Source organism: Manis javanica, chromosome 15 (genome assembly GCF_040802235.1).
Source record: "Manis javanica isolate MJ-LG chromosome 15, MJ_LKY, whole genome shotgun sequence".
Classification (NCBI taxonomy): Eukaryota; Metazoa; Chordata; class Mammalia; order Pholidota; family Manidae; genus Manis; species Manis javanica.
The window spans coordinates 29,983,673-30,004,751 of NC_133170.1; the positions used below are offsets into that span (position 1 = coordinate 29,983,673).

Sequence of the window (21,079 nt, forward strand, 5' to 3'; positions counted from 1 at the left end):
CCTGTGTCCATCCACATACTCCAAGAGACAGAGCACCTTAGCCATCTTTCTCAGATCTTCACACCCCTCCACTGATGGTCTGAGTAGTTAAATGGGTGACGAAGAAGAAAAAATATTTTTGAATGTATGCCAGACAGCCATCACTTAAAATTGTTCAATTTTTAACCCACAAGTATTTGAAGATTTTTACAGAGAAAACCAAAAGTCAAGAAGTATTGTGCTTTTATAACAGTAACCAGATGAAATTCTTAATATCTTTATATAGTTTGTCAGTTTATAAAATTCTTTTATTAGTTACCTTGCAATATCCACTGAAATCCTAAATCATACACATACTTGAAATGAAACCTTAGGACACATGCACAGCAATGCTTATGAACCTCCTCACAGGTCAAAACATATAATATTAAGGGTAGAGCTCATTTAAAAATAGGTAGTATGAACTACAGAGAAACATTTACAGAAACTGGATTTTATAGGAAAGCTTTTTTTTTTTAATAAGACGCCTTTTGAGTTAAATCTCATACCCACTTACACTGTAACTGGACAGTACATTTCACTTCTAGGTACTAGAAGACATTTCTTTAAGAGATTGGGGCAAAAAGGCAACAGGAGACTATACACTGTTCTCTAGGCCCACCCTGCTCCCCACTTTAAAGGAAAACTGATGAATTTAAGTCAAACCACAGATTTCTAAACCAAAATAAAGGGAGACAGGATAGTGAAGACAAAACACTATTTTTAGTTTTTTTGTCTTTTAAAAAAAATTAGTCCCCTTCTAGTAGGAGTCTCCATACAGCTTACCTACACTTCACCAAGAACAGAGAGCACAACAGAAGAGGACACAGCACCATAGTTTTAAACATTTACATACGAAACCAAAACCAAACAGAACAGCCATCACAGAGTAAGACCACGTTTCCCAGGAGACAGGGACAAGTCCCAGTACACAAAAGAAATACAGTATTTGTTTGAACTAAAACAAAATGGAACATCTGGTCAGACTTGGATGGAGAAGGAAGTGCTAACTCCTTGTACCACAAGGAAGGAATGGGATTTCTTTATTAAAAAGCAAGAAAGAGAAAGCAAGCCCCCAAAAGGATTTTGATGCTGAGACTGTCATATGCTGCTGGTAACAGTATATATATATATGTATTTATATATTCATATATGTATATTAAAAAAAGGAAAAATAATCTATTTATAGAACAATCAGTAGTCAGAGACATTTAGAAAAAAGTAAAAACAAGTCCTTTTTTTCTTTTTTTTAAAAATGGATTTACTAAAACAACTTCATCACTCCGAGGTACTACAACCCCACACCATGAAGCCATGGTGTTATTCAACGGCATCTGCTGTGGGCCACAATCAGGTATTACCAGTACTGGAAACAGCAAACACTGGGGTCAGGGCTGCAAGGCAAAATGCTGGTATTTGCCGGCCTTGCTCATGGCCATACCTGAAGCCTGGTGCTATCTGGTATACTTGTGAATGGAAGGTTTCCCCCAAAACGCATGCATCGCTGTTCCAGTAAAAGATTCTGACTTGTCTTCTCTTCTTTTGCAGAAGCCTGGATCCATGTACCTGCTCTTCTCTGAAATGGAGGCCCAAGACAGCAAGACTTCTCAAAGCCAAAAAAGGCTCCTTGCCTTGAAATGAGGAGGTTCTTCTTCCCAGATCCACTCTAGTCAGACTTCCGAACTAGATGACATCATCCTCATCCTCAAGAATATTAGGTGATCTGCTTCTCATCTGGGGTTTTCTTCTTGGTACAAATACAAGAAGCTGAGGTCTACAGACTGTGTCACTAACATGACTTTTAATAGGAGTAACTCTGGCCCTGTACCTCTTCTGTTTCTGCAGGGCATTAAATGCCAGGCTATAGCAGAAGGAAAGTGGTACTCTGACTCCTCTCCGACTATCCTAACTAAGCAGATCCAGTAATCAGCACCTCCAGGTGTGCTGCCTATAGGCCGTAAACCTCTAACTAGTATCAGCTGGCCCTAAGCCACAACCTACAAGCCCCACTAGCACACCAATGTGTTTAATGCCAACCAACCACCCTAGAGCTCAACTGAATGTCTGGTTTTCCAACAAACCATATTCAGAGGAGACATGAATTGAAAGATTGGCTGTTGTACCAAAGAAGACACCCTCTGCACAGATGTGTTGACAAAAGAATGTTGATCACAGTCTATGCAAAGAGGAAGTCAGCTAAGAGGACTTTCTCTGAAGGCCATTTGTCTTTGGAAGCAACATTCCAAGTGGATTTAAACCACTCTAATTGATGACTAAGGTCTCAGTGTGGTCTGTTTGCCCCCGTGTCCCAAACAAGCCCAGCTTCTGCTAACTGGTCTCCTTAAGATCCTCCACTGGTAGTTTATAGCTCATGAGGAAGGAAGGAGGTGGTACTTGACCTGGGCTATCTGGCCCCTGCTTCTTTGCACAGTTTATACAGATGTAATCTTCATTTTCAGCCATTTCTGGAGAGACACCCACACAAACTTGATGAAACCACTCATCACAGCCACCATCACATTGTACCCAGTCTACCTGCAGGAGACAAGATTGGGAAAGGTTAGGTTACATAAACAGTAAGCCTAGAATAAAAGCAAACCAAAGAGCTTCCTTGGCTTAAATGGTAGCAGACAACTGCGATGTCCAGTAATAGACAATGATTGCTTATGGGGTTATTTTTAAACCAAGAAACTGGGAAGTTAATACCCTCAAATTATATTTTACCATAGTATGTCCACAAAATTAGGCCTCTTATATTACCTCATAAGATACCTGGGGCTCCTTGTGAGGTAAAAAAACATGTTTGAGAAAAACTTGACAAAAAAGGAACTTACAATAGAGCAGCCAAGTAGTTTTAGCTAATATTAACAATTTCTAGGCTCTAAGACAATGCAATTATCATTCAAGAAAGGAAGAGTAAAACAATGTGAAGGCAATCTTGTGTATTACCTTTATTTCAAAGAGATAAGCCAAAATACTGAGAGCATTAAATACCTTTTCAGAAAAGCAGTCACATAGGCCACTTTTAAAACTAATATTTTTTATTCTTCTCTTCTTCCATTACAAATACAACTCCTATAAAAAGTTAGCAAATATCAAGAGGTCAAATTTTACAAATTAACTAATTAAAACAATCAAAGACACAGGTCAGATTACTGTGGGGTTTTGAATTAAAGACTGGATAACTGATAGGTCAGCAGAGGATGCTAGGCAGATTTTGACCCTTCAGAGAACATTGTGACTACAGGAGGCTGGCAAGGGACTGTAGTTTGGTGACTTTAAACTTTGGGCCTAGAATTGACAGTAAGGGATTTTTGGCTTTTATATTTAGAAGGTAACTGTGGTAGTTTTTAGTTGAGGTCAGGACAGAAGAGAATCTTTAAAATTAGAAGAGCTACTCTTCACTGGCAGTTCAGGAAGCTGCTTCTGAAAACAACGAGCTTTGTCAGAGATCAAAGCCAAGTAAGGAGCATGAAGGGTCAAGTAAGCACCTCAGTACAGCTGAGGTGAAAGCAGGGCAAAGTTTTCGCTAAGTGAGTGGATACATGTAGCTTTCAAAATTAGTTTCTACGTATGACAAAAATTATCAAAACTATGATAGTCATGAAAGTAGTTTTAGGGCTGTTACAAAGGCTGGAAGAAATGATTTGTCCAAATAATCTGCTTTCACTGTTCCTATCCTAGAGTTCTAGACCTTATGAAACAATGCAGTGCGGTAGAGTACTGAGTTCAGTCACAAATTCTGAGTTCTAATGTGTATAATCTAAGACACATCATTTAATCTCATTAAGGCTCAATTTCCTCATTTGTAAAATGGAGATAATATACTATTTGTATGTTATTTAGAGGATCGAGTGAAATAATTTTTGACAAAACACCTAGTTCACTGCCTGGGCACTTGGAGGCACTTTTTAAGGTCAGTCTCATGGCTCTACTGATTATCCTACTTTACATGTATGTTACATTCTATACCTTGAAATAACTGCCAGCAGCACTGCTTCTCAGTGAGTAGCCTGCTTGCATCAAAATTACCTGCTATGTCTGTTCAACGTGCAGCTGAGGCCCATCCCAAACCCAGACTCAGAGTATCCTGGAGGTACAGACCAGAAGCCTACCTCATTTTTAATAAGCTTTCAGGTAATTCTTACATATTCTAAATTTGATCATCCACTAGCATTTTGTGATAGTGTTTTCGGTAAATTCAGAGCAATTTAACAATTCCTTCCTAAAACTGTTTCTGTTCTGTAATCACGTAATTTTAGTCTGTGAAATCTGCACAGTAAGGAAAGTGACTAAACATTCCTTTGTGGCAAATTATATCAGAGATAGAAAAGGGAAATAACTTCTGTACAAAACCAAGAAAATGAAGGTACTGGGAGCAGGTGAAGACTGACAAAGTGCTAATTCAACAGTAAGTGAATCCAGGTTAAGTGTTTTGGCTATTCAGAGCTGGTGAAGGTCCGAAGACTAGCTGTGTTTCTTTGAGCTGCCTGGATTTGGAATATTACCTTGTTTATGATCCATCCCTGAACCAACAACACCTGTGCTCCCCCCTCCCCTAAACCTCTCAATCCAGTGCAGTACTCATTCATACAAATCCAGGGTAAAGAAGTTACCAATTTATCAGTCCGCTGACAGGAAAAGTGGGCCCATGTTTTTAAAAATCTAATTCTGCACTATACTCACTGGCTTCTAGTTTCCTGAAATTAAATCTATCACTCTTTTTCAAATAAGAAAGACAAGATTTTCCCCTCTGTGATTTTGGCTAGACATCCATTCCTAAGTCTGTTAAGTCTAGTTCTCCCACCATTCCAAAAGAACACATAACGTTTCTTGAGATACTCATCAGTACACAGATTCTATCCCAACCTTCAGGTTATATAACAATTTACCCCAACAATCTTGCAGAGAAAAAACAGTCCTTCTCTTACTAATGTATTTGTCATGTTCATTTACTAACAACCAATTCCAGTTCTACCTTCTTTTGAAAAGGCCCATGGGATCATACAGCAAACCAGTATGGAATGTCAACTGAAATCACAGATGATTTTGACACAGAAGCAACAGACTATGTAGTAGCCTGAAAATTCAAGAGCACAAAATTTGGCTGACTGCATATTAAGCTCTGACAGACATTTCCCCTTTATTTCTGGGAGAGTACTTTTCAAATCACAAAAACAAATATTAAATAATTTCACAGCTATGAGCTGCTCAGATATTAACTGATTAAGAGACAACAAGATACAAACACATTACCGGGTTTGGATTTGGGGAAATTTTAAAACAAATATATTAACTAAATGAAATTATTTAATACATTAAATAGATGAAATTGTGTTAATTTGAATTTTGTGTTTTACTCTGTAGTTTCACATTTATACTAAAAAAATTACTGTATTTTTTTCATTTCTTTAGAGCATGTTACTCCACAAGGAAAAAAAGAAAGCCTGGTGATTTAGTGGTAGTCTTACTTTAGATATTACCCAATTGAGCTTTTGTATTCAATCTCTTTTGTATCAAGGTTCTAAGCAAAAAGCAGATCTGAAAAATTTTTTAATTCCCTTAATGAAGTACAACATATATTTAGAAATCTTGTGTATATTTTTTTGGTGCTCTCAACAGGAAATAACCAACCCTTTCAGTATGCCCAAGACCAATGGGTTTCCATTAGGAATTTCAGTGCCAGAACTAGGAAAAGCAGCAGGCTAACTGGGGCAGTCAGTTATCCTATCTCAATACTGCGCGCGCGTGCGTGCGTGTGTGTGTGTCTGACTCATTTAGCTAATTCTAGCATTAGACACGAACTGATAAAGCCACTGATAATGCAAACACTTTGAGACAACACTCCACAAAAATCATAAAATCAGAGTGGCTAACAAATAATGAAAGTGAGAGAGAGAAGTTTGCAAAATTAATCTCTTTATTTACCATGTTGAACTCCTTAAGGAAGTAGTAATGGCAAGGAAAAAGCCCACAGTAAGAGGATAAAAAAGGTAAAGAGGAAAAAAATCTATTTTCATAAGTAAGATGATTAATATTTATTCTAATGCAGAAAATAAATGTTATTTAAATACTAGCTTGAAAGAATTTGTTCCTTCAAGTTAACTTATTTTATTCCTCATACCAAATAGACTGATGGAGGAGCAGAGTTCAGGGAGAAAAATAAATTCTGGACTTTAAAATTAATTTTTTGCAAACTGCAATTTTGCAAATAATAAGGAAACTTTTATTATTTTTAAACTTCAGCTTGAAGTTAATTTAATGATGACTGCAACAGATTGTTTTTTAAAAACCAATTACATTATTCTGATAATATTTTTTTCTTATTTTCTTTCTAACAGATCTTGCAATTAAGGCTAGGTACATTTAGGTAATCTTTCAAGGTTTTCTCAATCTGCACATTTTTGGGAAAAAGTGATTAGTAATTCCTGGTTATCAAAGTGGTAAAGGCACATTTACCTGAATATGAAGGAGCCCCAGAGTAATTTTTTGCTGCATATTTTCAGGACATAAACTTCCCTAAAAAAATATTCTTTTCTTGTCATCTTGTTCTGAAGATGTGTGCCAAGCATTAATTTACTTTTCTCAGAGAAACACTTCACTTCAAATTAAGAAAGTTCTAGAATTCTTTACAAAGCTTTTAAAGAAATATACCTGTTATTCAGAAAACTGGCCCTGGGAATAAACTTGGAGAATGATAAATATTACAAAACAGCAATGAGTGGCAAAATGTTTGCAATCTGAATTAATTTATTTAAAATTAAACATGTACCTCCCCATTTTTATTCAATGTAGCACTGGAGGTTCTTGCCACAGCAATCAAACACAAAGATATAAAATGCATCCAGATTGGTAAGGAAGAAGTCGAACTGTCCCTGTTTGCAGATGACATGATATATTGTACATAAAATACCCTGAAGAATCCACTTCAAAACTAATAGAAGTAATATCTGAATTCAGCAAAGTTGCAGGATACAAAATCAATACATAGAAATCTGTTGCATTCCTATATACTAACCATGTCCTAGCACAAAGAGAAATCAGGAAAATAATTCCATTCACAATTGCATCAAAAAAAGTAAAATACCTAGGAATAAACCTAACCAAGGAAGTGAAAGACCTAAACACTGACAACTACAAGACACTCTTAAGAGAAATTAAAGAGGACACTAATAAATTGAAATTCATCCCATGCTCTCAGGTAGGAAGAAGTAATATTGTCAAAATGGCCATCCTACCTAAAGCAATCTACAGATTCAGTGCAATCCCTATTAAAATACCAACAGCATTCTTCAACGAACTGGAACAAACAGTTCTAATATTCATATGGAATCGCAAAAGACCCCAAATAGCCAAAGCAATCCTGAGAAGGAAGAATAAAGCAGGGGGGATTACATTTCCCAACTTCAACCTCTACTACAAAGCCACAGTAATCAAGACAATTTGGTACTGGCATAAGAACAGACCCATAGATTAATGGAACAGAATAGAGAGTCCAGATATTAACCCAAGTATATATGGTCAATTAATATACTATAAAGGAGCCATGGATATACAATGGGGAAATGACAGCCTCTTCAACAGCTGGTGCTGGCAAAACTGGACAGCTACATGTAAAAGAATGTAACTGGATTACTGTCTAACTCCATATACAAAGTAAACTCAAAATGGATCAAACACCTGAATCTAAGTCACGAAACCATTAAACTCTTAGAAGAAAACATAAGCAAAACTCTCTTGAATATAAACACGAGCAACTTTTTCATGAACATATCTCCCCAGGCAAGGGAAACAAAAGCAAAAACGAACAAGTGGGACTATATCAAACTAAAAAGCTTCCATACAGCAAAGGACACCATCACTAGAACAAAAAGGCAACCTACAGCATGGGAGAATATATTCATAAATGACAGATCCGATAAGGGGCTGACATCCAAAATACGTAAAGAACTCACGTGCCTCAACAACCAAAAAGCAAGTAATCTGATTAAAAAATGGGCAGAGGATCTGAACAGACACTTCTCCAAAGAAGAAACACAGATGGCGATGGCCAACAGGCACATGAAAAGAGGCTCCACATCGCTAATCATTAGAGAAATGCAAAATAAAACCACAATGAGATATCACCTCACACCAGTTAGGATAGCGAACATCCAAAAGACAAACAACAACAAATGTTGGTGAGGATGTGGAGAAAGGGGAACCCTACTACACTGCTGGTGGGAATTAGTTCAACCATTGTGGAAAGCAGTATGGAGGTTCCTCAAAAAACTCAAAATAGAAATACAATTTGACACAGGAATTCCACTCCTAGGAATTTACCCTAAGAATGCAGGAGCCCAGTTTGCAAAAGACATATGCACCCCTATGTTTATTGCAGCACTGTTCATAATAGCCAAGAAATGGAAGCAACCTAAGTGTCCATCAGTAGATGAATGGATAAAGAAGATGTGGTGCATATACACAATGGAATATTATTCAGCCACAAGAAGAAAACAAATCCTACCATTTGCAACAACATGGATGGAGCTAGAGGGTATTATGCTCAGGGAAATAAGCCAGGTGGAGAAAGACAAGAACCAAATGATTTCACTCATCTGCGGAGTATAAGAACAAAGGAAAAACTGAAGGAACAAAATAGCAGCAGACTCACAGAACCCAAGAATGGACTAACAGTTACCAAAGGGAAAGGGACTGGGGAGGGTGGGTGGGAAGGGAGGGATAAGGGAATTGAGGGGCATTATGATTAGCACACATAATGTCTGTGTGGAAGGCACAGGAAAAGCAGTATAGCACAGAGAAGACAAGTAGGGACTCTATAGCATCTTACTATGCTGATGGACAGTGACTGTAATGGGGTATGTGGTGGGGACCTGATAATGGGGTAATCTAGAAACCACAATGCTGCTAATGTGATTGTGTATTAATTATATCATAATAAAAATACATAAACAGATTAATAAAAATAAATAAATAATAAACTTAGACACATAGAAATACATTTACTTAGTTTCTTCCACTGTAAACCAATGACAGGTTAAGGTACATATTGCTCACCTTTATATGTGTTTGAACAGTTTAAAATAGACATTTTCCCTGATTATTCAACTATATCTCCTTTTGCTACATCAAAATGTAGATGATAACTTCCTAGGTTTTTAAAAAATACCTATAATGTTAGGAGTAATTTCAAGACTCATTTAAAAATAATGATCACATCTTAAAACTTATATTGCATTTTTGGTTAGTAGTGCTTTCATATAAATCATCTCAACTTATTCTCATAACCCTGAGTAAGCAGGGCTTGTGTTAACAATTTTAGAGCAGATGAGATGGTGTTTACATGCTACAGTAAGATAATAGGGATAAAAGATGACCTGGACCATATTTAAAATGCTGAGCAGAGTGATTAAGTGAAAAGGAAAAAAAATAGAAAGTAAAAGGTTCAAGATGGATATAAACAAACACTGTAGGCAGGACAATGGGAAAACTTGAAAAAGAAACACTGTATCTTGCTGCCAGTTCTGAAACTGCCATAAAATTAGTTGAAGGAGAAAGAAAAGAAAAAAGTTCTGCAATGCTGAGCTGTTCATATTCAGCACGCAAAGAGAGACAGGTAACCTTTCATCAGTCTCTTAATAAACAAATTCAGAGGAGACTAAATTCAAAATGAAAGACAAAATATAATATACACATATATATCTACTAAAATGTTTTAAAGTTTTATAATTTAGAAAAAAGGCTCATGAAATTAATAAAGATTCAAAAGGGAATAAATAGTATGACATGATATAAAATTATATAGAAAAGTGCTCTCTTACAGCACTAAATTATGTTTTCTGCCTTTATCTTGCATCTACCTACCACTTCAGCATTTTATTAAAAAAAAAAGGGAGAAATGTGGGATTCACATATGAATCAAGTATAAAAATCAAATGAATAATCATATCTGACTTGATTGTTTATAGTTCATGATGCGTGATCAAAACTGAAAGTTTCTGTGGTATGACTGCTCTTGCACTGTTCACCATGTAAGAACTTGTTCATTATGCTTCAGAAGATTGGAGACTGTTGAGAATTAGGCTTGGGGTTGATTAATGATTGTGCATTGAGTCCCCTATACAGAATTTTATTGTTGTTAACAACCATTTGATCAATAAATATGAGAGATGCCCTCTCAAAAAAAAAATTATATAGAAAAGGAATTAGAAGGGAACACACTAAAATATTTATAGCTGTTGCCCTTGGAGGTTTAGACTATGGTATATATTTATTTTATTATATATTCATTTTCATTTAATAAGTGTAATTTAAATATAAGAAGTATTTAGTTTTGGAATGTGTTTTTGTACTTATATCTCAGTTATTTGGTGGGTGGGGATACTAGTGGAGAGAACCTGGTCTAGGAGCCAGGGAATCAAGGCTCTACTCTTAGTTTTGCCGCTAATTGGCTCTGTGACTTTGGTCACATCATTTATCTTCACTGTGTTCTAAATTTATCATTTGTAAAATGAGGAGCCTGGACAATGTGATCTCTTCAGGCTCTAACAAGGATGTGACTAAGGAGGGAAGTAAGGGAGTAATGATGCAGTTTTACTTTGTTCTTATATTCAAACTGAGGAGCTATTAAAATTCAACTGTCTGTCAAGAGGTATAATGAAGCATAATAAAACTAAAACTATGAATTTACTAGTGTTATGATGGGAACCATTACAGATGCCTCCAGTCATTTAATGAATTGAAATTATTTCATAAAGTCCATCCATCTTTCTCAGAAGTTCATAACACCATTACCTAAAGAATGGTTATCATATAATTACTACACTTAAAATTTAGGGCTAAAATTTTTTAAATAATACTTTTAAAGGTAGTAATTGTTTTTCGCATAAAATAATTAAGTACTGAACAAAAACACATTCCATTTAGGAGACTGCACATAGGCCTGCATGAAGCTGACAGACCAAAAGGGAACATTTAACCCCTTAGGTTTTAGGTCTTTAGTATCAATCCCAACGCAACTTGCTAGAGCTCTGAGAATACTGCCCAGAAATTTTTCAGACCACCGTGGCCGACAAGGTATATGGTTCTGAAAGTCTTCCTGGAGGGAAGACACAGACTGTTGTGTGATGTGTGGTGCCAACTACACACGATAGCCCTGGCTATCACACAGCTTCTCTCTGCTCCTGTCTCATTATGTTCACTAAGTATACGATTTTTAAAACACAGCATTTCTTCTATTAAGCACAGTGAGCTAAGAGATCATAATTCAAAACAGTTCAAAGGAATTATAGAAAACACATTATGCTAGAAGCTCCAATCCCAGAACCAGGCCCAGGTCCCCATCGTGACAAGCGTCATGTCTCCATGACTGCCGCCCCTGTCTCCACTCACGAGGGACCACACAGCAAGGACTCACCTTGTCCTTGCAGGGCCTTTGGCAGTTCTGTGCTGCGCACACAGCATTCTCGTCGTCAGACTCTTCCGCCCCTGACCAGTCATACTTTGAGGGGATGTCCAGCACTTTCCTCTCCCTCTTCGTCTCGGTATTCTCCTTCACAAGCTCGGCTTTGGCTGCAGCAGCCTTCTCCTTCTTTTTCTTTCTCTCTTCTTCTTTTGCAAGTTTCTTAGCCAGTTTGTTCAGTTCCTTTGATTTTTCTGTACTTAATTTTAATTTCTTCTTTTTAGGTTTATCCATTTTCTTTAACTCCTTGGACTTCTGTTTTCCTTCTCCAAAAAGCTGCTCTTTTTCAAGCTTCCGTTTCCGTTTCTTCTCTGAAGAGTCTTTTCCTTTTATTTTTAATGGTTTCTCTTCCATGCTGTCATCCTTCAAAAATATACAATTAGGAAACAATCTTAAAACAAATACATTTAAAAACAGTTTTATTCTCTTATATAAAGTATCTTGAGTAGGCAAATCCATTAAGAGACAGAAAGCAGAAAAGAGGTTACCAGGGACTGGAGAGAGGAGGAAATAACATTATTGTTTAATGGACACAGAGTTTGTTTTGAATGAGTAAAATTCTGGAAATGGATAGTGGTGACAGCTGTATAACACTGTGAATGTAAATGTAATTAATACAACTGAATTGTGTACTTTAAAAGTGTCAAAATGTTAAATTTTACATTGTGTACATTACATCACAATAAATATTCTAAAAAGACTTAAGACATTTTAAGAAGGCAAAGTAGTCAACGAAAATAACTAAAGAGTAAAATATACTGACAAGCCCTAAATACCTATTTTTAGCTTACTAGGGTGCAAAGGTGCAAAAAGGTTATTGCTAGCATATTTACCATAGTTTATAGCACCTCTGTGAGATAATGAGTCCTAAGAAATACCTATTTGCTCATTCAGATGACAAAATATGTATTTCCCAAGTGTATTTGGTCTTCACTCACAGTTCCTAAAGACACTCAGAGTCTTACAGATGAAGTGGGTGTCCCATCATGTTAATGTGAGACTTTGGACCCCACCGAAGGGCAGGGGCTGGAGGCTGAATCAGTCAATGGCTGATAATTTAGTCAATCATGACTATGCAATGAAGCCCTCACAAAAACCCCTGAGAACTTATAGCTTTCTTGGATCCTGTTTCTGTTGGAAACAGCTTCTATACTTGTGTAACCAGGATGCCTCAACGTGCCACCGTGCCAGTCCCCAAGCTCCACCATGACAAAAGCTCCTTTATTTGTGACCTTGCCCTATATGCCTCTTTATTTGGCTGTTAACCTGTATTCTTCATGGTCCTTTATTAAACTGGTAAACATCAAGTGTTTTCCTGAGTTTTGAGAGCTGCTATAGCAAATTAATATAACCTAGGGGGGAGGTTGTGGGAACCTCCAATCTGTAGCTGGTAGTCAGAAGTACAGGTAACTGCCTGGGGCCTGTGACTGGCACCTGGAGTTGGGGGTGGAGGGCAGTCTTGTAGGATCCAGCCCTTAACCTAGGAAATCTAGTGCTGTCTCCAAGAGAAACATCAGAATATAGAGTTCTGGACACCCTACTGGTGTTCAAGAACTGCTTGGTGGTGTTTGTGTGGGAAGACCCTCTCTCCTCCCTGCATATACATTGGGATTGGATCCAGGAACTTGAAAGGAGTAAAGAACATTACACAACATCTGTTTAACTGAGATTAAAACATACACAGAAAGCTAAATGTACACTAATTTACACAGTTAACTTTTTTTGGCCTTCATTTACCACTACTAAAGTTCTTTATTAACTCAATTAATAAATGCTTACTGGATAAAAAGTTATAAAAAATGTCAGCAAAACATACAAAAGTGCACCCATAATCTTAGTACAAAGGGTATTCAGTGACTTTGGCAAGGGTTGAAAAATAACTGATGTGACAAACCAAAATAATTTGTTATTTTTCTTTTCAATTTTCTAATATTGTTGCTATTATGTACCCACTTAATAAACATTCAATACTTTAATAGTAAAACGTGTCTAGTAACCAAAAGAACAAGGGGATAGGTGGAAAAAGAAATACTGAAAAACAGAAGCTTAATAATTACTTAAGAAGTAACTCTTGAGAACTTGTTTTTCCACAGATTGAGACTAGAAAATCTTGGAAAGGAACCTAAGACTCTGCAGGACCCAAAAGAATGCTGCATTAAAGTCTGAGAGAAGATTAAAGATGGTGGAGCGAGTGCTGAGAAAGAGAACTCCTCCTAAAACCACATACAATATGAAAATATAATTAATACAACTAATCCTGAAAAAGCAACAGGAAAGAAGGCTGCGCTAGATTGCATACACCTGGAGAAAAGAACAGACATGGAACAGGGTAACCCACCAAAGCCATGGTCCAGTGGGACCCAAGCCCTTCTCCCACCACAATTCACTGGCGGGAGGAAGGGAAATGGGGTGGGAAGGGAGTGGAGACCTGGGACTGCTGAACACCTAGCCCTGGAGATCTGGTCTGGGAGCACGAACCTGCAATGCATGGTGCTCTGGTGATTAGTGGGGTTGGAAAGCTAAGACAATTTTCTAATATTGTTGCTATTATGAATGAGATTCCAGCTGCTTGTGGAAAACAGGGATCCCCATATCTGGGTGCTCTGGGTGGGTAGCCTGAGAGACTTTCTAACAGCGAGAGGGCTGCTAAAGGGGCAAGGATTGCACAGAGTTTACTGCTGAGGAGAAAGGACAGGTAGACAAGATTGTCTGGGCGCATTCTACCCAGCAAGTTGGGAAATTTCATGATCTTCAGGCACTCCATTCCCCTGGCTGGCTATGCAGCTCCAAGGCTCTTCACCTTGATACACAGCCTGCTGCGCCTTCCTCCTGGCCAGCCCGCACCTGGCTTGCAAACCAGCAAACCCTGCCCTGGCGTCAGGCTAGCCAGAGGGAAGCCCTGCTTATAGCAGCTACAAATGCAAAGCACAGAGGCTTATACTTGTGTGTTTGGGCCACTGGTTCTGACAGTGGAGACAGGTATAGCAGCTGGGCAGCAGGAAACAGCTCTTTCCTCCCCCCAGGCACCAGTAGCGCTCCCCTGTGACCTGGACATGCTCCAGGGGCTGAGCAGCTCCAGAGAGTAGAGCTTCTGGGCACTAGAGGGCGCCACATACAAATATGAAACATCAAAGGAACCTGGTTCAACCAAAAATACCACAAACTCAGAAAAAACAGTCAAGTGAAACTGATCTCATCAATCTTCCTGAAAGAGAGTTCAAAATAAAAATCATAAACATGCTCCTGGAGGTACAGAAAAATATTTAAGAACTCAGGAACGAATTTAGGGCAGAGATCCAATCATTCAGGAACACAATGGAGGGTTTTAAAAGCAGATTAGATATGGTGGAGGAGATGATAAATGAAACAGAAATTAGAGAAGAGGAATACAAAGAAGATGAGGCACAGAGAGAAAAAAGGATCTCTACAAAATGAAAGAATATTGAGAGAACTGTGTGACCAATCCAAATGGAACAATATTTGTAGTATAGGGATACCAGAATAAGAAGAAGAGAGAGAAAGGGATCGAAAGTGTCTGAGAGGGCAACTGCTGAAAATTTCCCCAATCTGGGGAAGGAGATAGTCTCTCAGGCCATGGAGGCACACAGATCTCCCAACACAAGGGACCCAAGGTAGAAAAAACCAAGACATATAATGATTAAAATGGCAAAAATCAAGGATAAGGACAGACTATTAAAAGCAGCCAGAGAGAGAAAAAAGATCACATACAAAGGAAAACCTACCAGGCTATCATCAGAGTTCTCTGCAGAAACGTTACAGGCCAAAAGGGAGTAGCAGGATATATTTAACGAAATGAAACAGAAGGGCCTTGAACTAAGAATACACTATTCAGCAAGATTATCATTTAAATTTGAAGGAGGGATTAAACAATTTCCAGATAAGCAAAAGCTGAGAAAATTTACCTCCCAAACTGTCTCTACAGTGTATTTTGGAGGGACTGCTATAGATGGAAGTGCCCCAAAGGTTAAATGGCTGTCACCAGAGGTAATAAAAACACAGTAAAGAAAGTAGAACAGTTAATTACTAAGCAAGTGCAAAATTAAATCAAGTACCCCCAAAGTCAGTCAAGGGATAGACAAAAAGTACAGAATATGATACCTAATATATAAAGAATGGAGGAGGAAGAAAAAGGAGGAGGAAAAAAAAAAAGAACCTTTAGATTGTGCTTGTAATAGTATACTAAGTGAGTTAACTTAGACTCTTAGATAGTAAGGAAGTTACCCTTGAACCTTTGGTAACCACGAATCTAAAGCCTGCACAGTAAGTACATACCTATCGATAATCACCCTACATGTAAATGGTCTGAATGCACTGATTAAAAGACATAGAGTCACTGAATGCATAAAAAAACAAGACCCAACTATATGCTGCCTACAAGGGACTCACTCCAAACCCAAAGACATGCACAGACTAAAAGTGAAGGGATGGAAAAGGATATTTCATGCAACTAATAGGGAGAAAAAAGAAGGAGTTGCAGTATTTGCATCAGACAAAATAGACTTCAAAACAAAGTCACAAGAGACAAAGAAGGACATTACATAATGATAAAGGGGTCAATCCAACAGGAGACAATAACCATTATAAGTATGTATGCACCCAACACAGGAGTACCTACATACGTGAAACAAATACTAGAAGAATTAAAAGGGGAAATAGAATGCAATGCATTCATTCTAGGAGACTTCAACACTCCATTCACTCCAAAGAACAGATCAACCAGACAGAAAATAAGTTAAGGAGACAGAGGCACCGAACAACATTCTAGAACAGATGGACCTAAAAGATATCTACAGAACTCTACACCCAAAAGCAACAGAATACACATTCTTCTCAAGTGCACATGGAACATTCTCCAGAATAGACCACATACTAGGCCACAAAAAGAACATCAGTAAATTCCAAAAGACTGAAATCCTACCAACCAACTTTACAGACCACAAAGGTATAAAACTAGAAATAAATCGTACAAAGAAAGTAAAAAGGCTCACAAACACATGGAGACTTAACAATATGCTCCTAAATAATCAATGGATCAATGACCAAATTAAAATAGAGATCAAGTAATATATGGAAACAAATGACAACAACAACACAAAGCCCCAACTACTGTGGGATACAGCAAAAGCAGTCTTAAGAGGAAAGTATATTGCAATCCAGGCACACTTGAAGAAGGAAGAACAAACCCAAATGAAGAGTCTAACATCACAATTATCAAAACTGGGAAAAGAAGAACGAATGAGGCCCAAAGTCAGTAGAAGGAGGGACATAATAAAGATTAGAGCAGAAATAAATAAAATTGAGAAGAATAAAACAACAGAAAGAATCAATGAAAGCAGGAGCTGGTTCTTCAAAAAATTAACAAAATAGATAAACCCCTAGCCAGACTTATCAAGAAAAAAAGAGAGTCTACACACATGAACAGAATCAGAAATGAGAATGGAAAAATCACTATGGACACCACAGAAATACAAAGAATTATTAGAGAATACTATGAACAATTATATGCTGGGATAACCTAGAAGAAATGAACAACTTTCTAGAAAAATACAACCTTCCAAGGCTGACCCAGCAAGAAACAGAAAATCTGAATAGACCAATTACCAGCAACGAAACTGAATTGGTAATCAAAAAACTACCTAACAACAAAAGCCCTGGACCAGATGGCTTCACCACTGAATTTCATCATTTAGTGAAGACCTACTATTCATCCTCCTTAAAGTTTTCCAAAAAGTAGGAGAGGAGGGAATACTTCCAAACTCATTCTATGAGGTCAGCATCACCCTAATGCCAAACCAGGCAAAGACACCACAAAAAAAGAAAACTACAGACCAATATCCCTGATGAACTTACATGCAAAAATACTCAACAAAATATTAGCAAACCAAATTCAAAAATACATCAAAAAGATCATGCATCATGATCAAGTAGGATTTAGTCTAGGGATGCAAGAATGGTGCAATATCAGAAAATCCATTAACACCATCCACCATCAACAAAAAGGACAAAAACCACATGACCATCTCCATAGATGCTGAAAAGTCATTTGACAAAATTCAACATCCATTCATGATAAAGACTCTCAACAAAATGGGGATAGAGGGCAAGTACTTCAACATAATAAAGTCCACATATGACAAACACACAGCCAACATCATACTTAACAGCAAGAAGCTCAAAGCCTTTCCTTTAAGATCGGAAACAAGACAAAGATGCCACTATCTCCACTTTTATTTAACATAGTTCTGGAGGTCCTTGCCAAGGCAATCAGACAACACAAAGAAACAGAATGCATCCAGATTGGTAAAGAAGAATTAAAACTGTCACTGTTTGCAGATGACATGATATTGTACATAAAAACCACTAAATAATCCACTTCAAAACTAGATCTAATACCTGTATTCAGCAAAGTTGCAGGGTACAAAATTAATACACAGAAATCTTTTGCATTCCTATACACTAATGATGAACTAGCAGAAAGAGAAATCAGAAAAACAATTCTATTCATAATTCCATCAAAAAGAATAAAATACCTAGGAATAAATCTAACCAAAGAAGTGAAAGACCTACACTCTGAAAACTAAAAGACAATCATGAGACAAATTTAAGAAGATACCAATAAATGGGAACACATCCTGTGCTCATGGATAAGAAGAATTTATATTGTCAAAATGGCCATCCTGCCTAAAGCAGTCTACAGATTCAATGCAATCCCTATCAAAATACCAACAGCATTCTTCAACAAACTAGAGCAAATAGTTCTAAAATCCATATGGAACCACAACAGCTGAATAGCCAAAGCAATCCTGAGAAAGAATAAAGCTGGGGGGATTATGCTCCCTGACTTCAGGCTCTACTACAAAGCCAAAGTAATCAAGACAATCTGGTACTGGGACAAGAACAGACCCATAGACCAATGGAAGAGAATAGAGAGCCCAGATACAAACCTAAGCACATATGGTCAATTAATATATGATAAAGGAACCACGGAGATACAATGGGGAAATGACAGCCTCTTCAACAACTGGTGCTGGCAAAACTGGACAGTTATAAGCAAGAGAATGAAACTGGATTATTGTCTATCCCCATACACAAAAGTAAACTCAAAATGGATCAAAGACCTGAATGTAAGTGATGAACCATAAGACACTTTGAAGACAACATAGGCAAAAATCTACTGAATATAAACATGAGCAACTTTTTCCTGAACTCATCTTCTCAAGCAAGGGAAACAAAAGCAAAAATGAACTACATTAAAAAAGCTTCTGTACAGCAAAGGAAACCAGGAACAGAACAAAAAGGCACCCTATAGTATGGGAGAATATACTTGTAAACAACATATCCAACAGGGGGTTAACCAACAGTTAGGATGGCCAGTATCAAAAAGACTAAGGTAAGAATAATAAATGTTGGCAAGGATGCAGAGAAAGGGGAACCCTCTTACAATGCTGGTGGGAATGTAAATTGGTGCAACCATTGTGGAAAGCAGTACGGAGGTTCCTCAAAAAACTCAAAATAGAAATACCATTTGACCCAGGAATTCCACTCCTAGGAATTTATCCAAAGAAAACAACTTCTCAGATTCAAGAAGACATATGCACCCCTATGTTTACTGCAGCACTATTTACAATAGCCAAGATGTGGAAGCAACCTAAGTGTCCATCAGTAGATGAATGGATAAAGAAGATGTGGTACATATACACAATGAAATACTATTCAGTCATAAGAAACAAATCCTACCATTTGCAACAACATGGATGGAGCTGGAGGATATTATACTCAGTGATATAAGCCAGGCGGAGAAAGACAAGTACCAAATGATTTCCCTCATTTGTGGAGTATAACAACGAAGCAAAACTGAAGCAACAAAACAGCAACAGACTCACAGACTCCAAGAAGGGACTAGCGGTTACCAAAAGGGGAGGGGTGGGGGAGGACAGGTGGAGAAGGAGGGAGATGGGGATTGAGAGGTATTATGCTTGGTACACATGGTGTGGGGGGATCACAGGGAAGACAGTGTAGCACAGAGAAGGCAAATAGTGACTCTGTGGCATCTTACTACTGATGGGCAGTTACTGCAATGGGGTATGGGGAGACACGGTAATATGGGTGAATGTAATAACCATATTTTTTCATGTGAAACCTTCATAAGAGTGTATATCAATAATACCTTAATAAAAAAATTGTCAGGATATAAGTAGGGGTACACATTTAAGCAGTTCTTAAGATCTTAAGATGAGGGTTTTCAATGAGGATAATGTGTTGAGTTTAGGAAAGATTTAGGATGTACATTAGCTTATTAAAAGCTTGTCTTGCAATTAAGAACAAATTTTACTTCACTTTAACTGAGCAAGAGAAAACACCTTTTCATTGCATTAGTGCAACCAGTAACATCTCACCAAATTATTTTTTCTATGTTCTGCAGTTTCCAAAACTTCGATTTGTATGTATGATCTTAATAACCACATTATATTGTATAAAAGATACCTATCCTTGAGATTGCACTTAGCTATGAATTATTCTAAACTTTGAAATTCTTACTGCTTTCAGTGTCATGCAAGAAGTCTTAGAACTAATACCAAAGATATATATTGGTTATTAAAAGTTCTGGAAACACCATTTTGAAAATATTTTTGTCTCTTCCCACCCACCCTCTGGTTGTCTGTAGATTGCCTCTGTGGATTGTTGATGAATTCTAGAGGTTTTACACACAAACTTTCGAAACTTAAGAATTGTTCTTTTCTTGGAAGACCAATAAGAAAAAGATACAAATATAGTTATTTGAACTGCTTTAAAACAATGTGATAAATACTGATGGGGTCAGTGAATAAACACACATTTCATATCCCATATATGAATATAGATGGATTTAAATACTATTTGTCACAGGGTATTAAAATGCTGGGTGTTCTGAGATACCCACTTTGACACACAAAGCAAAACATTCAAATTTTATATCTCAGTAAGGAAGATGGTAATTAACACTATTTTAATGGGAGTTCAAATAGTTTAGAGAAAAAAAAGGGGAGGATTTTAATGATAAAAACAACTGTTTATTAATTTAATGTAAAGAAGATTCTTAGGAATGTAAAAGTAGAAAATCCATTGTAAAATTTTCTGAAATTTCCTTTAAAACTCTAAAAAGAGAATGGTCAGTAGAATATAGTTCTATGGAATCTTTAGTTGAATAGCTTTTAACTCTGATAATACCTATGTGTAGAGTTGTGTGGTAGAAAGTCAAGAATATTCAAATTTTCTGATTGTAGAAGTAATAAATGTACATTTTGAAAGTTTGGAGAAGCATAAAAAAGAAATTACCACTCACTCATAATTACAGTGTTTGACAATATTATCTGTTATATTTGGTAGGTATTTTCTTCCTGTCTTTTTGTGGAATTGAGTTATTGATACATAAATCTTCCAACTTTTACCTGGGCTATTATTTTATCAATACTTCCATAATTTCCATATTACTTAACTAATTAAAGATTTACTAAAAACTCTTTCTAATGCTCATTTTAAGAGTTACACAATATTCTATTACAATTTATTTAACATGTCTCCTACGTTGGTTTATTCAGG

General features: G+C 37.0%; 1 protein-coding gene across 4 annotated transcripts in view; it reads right to left on the reverse strand.

Annotated features, from left to right (window-relative positions):
- Positions 1-252: 252 nt before the first annotated feature.
- Positions 253-21,079, reverse strand: part of KDM5A (lysine demethylase 5A) — a 123,535-nt gene continuing 102,708 nt past the window's right edge. For all 4 annotated transcript variants that reach the window (XM_073222821.1, XM_073222822.1, XM_017663603.3 and 1 more), the window contains 2 exons: positions 11,435-11,842; positions 253-2,553 (listed from right to left, as the gene is read on the reverse strand). In XM_073222821.1, coding sequence (XP_073078922.1) covers positions 2,347-2,553; positions 11,435-11,842 — 615 coding nt within the window. In that variant the 3' untranslated portion in view covers positions 253-2,346. The remainder of the gene's footprint in view (positions 2,554-11,434; positions 11,843-21,079) is intronic.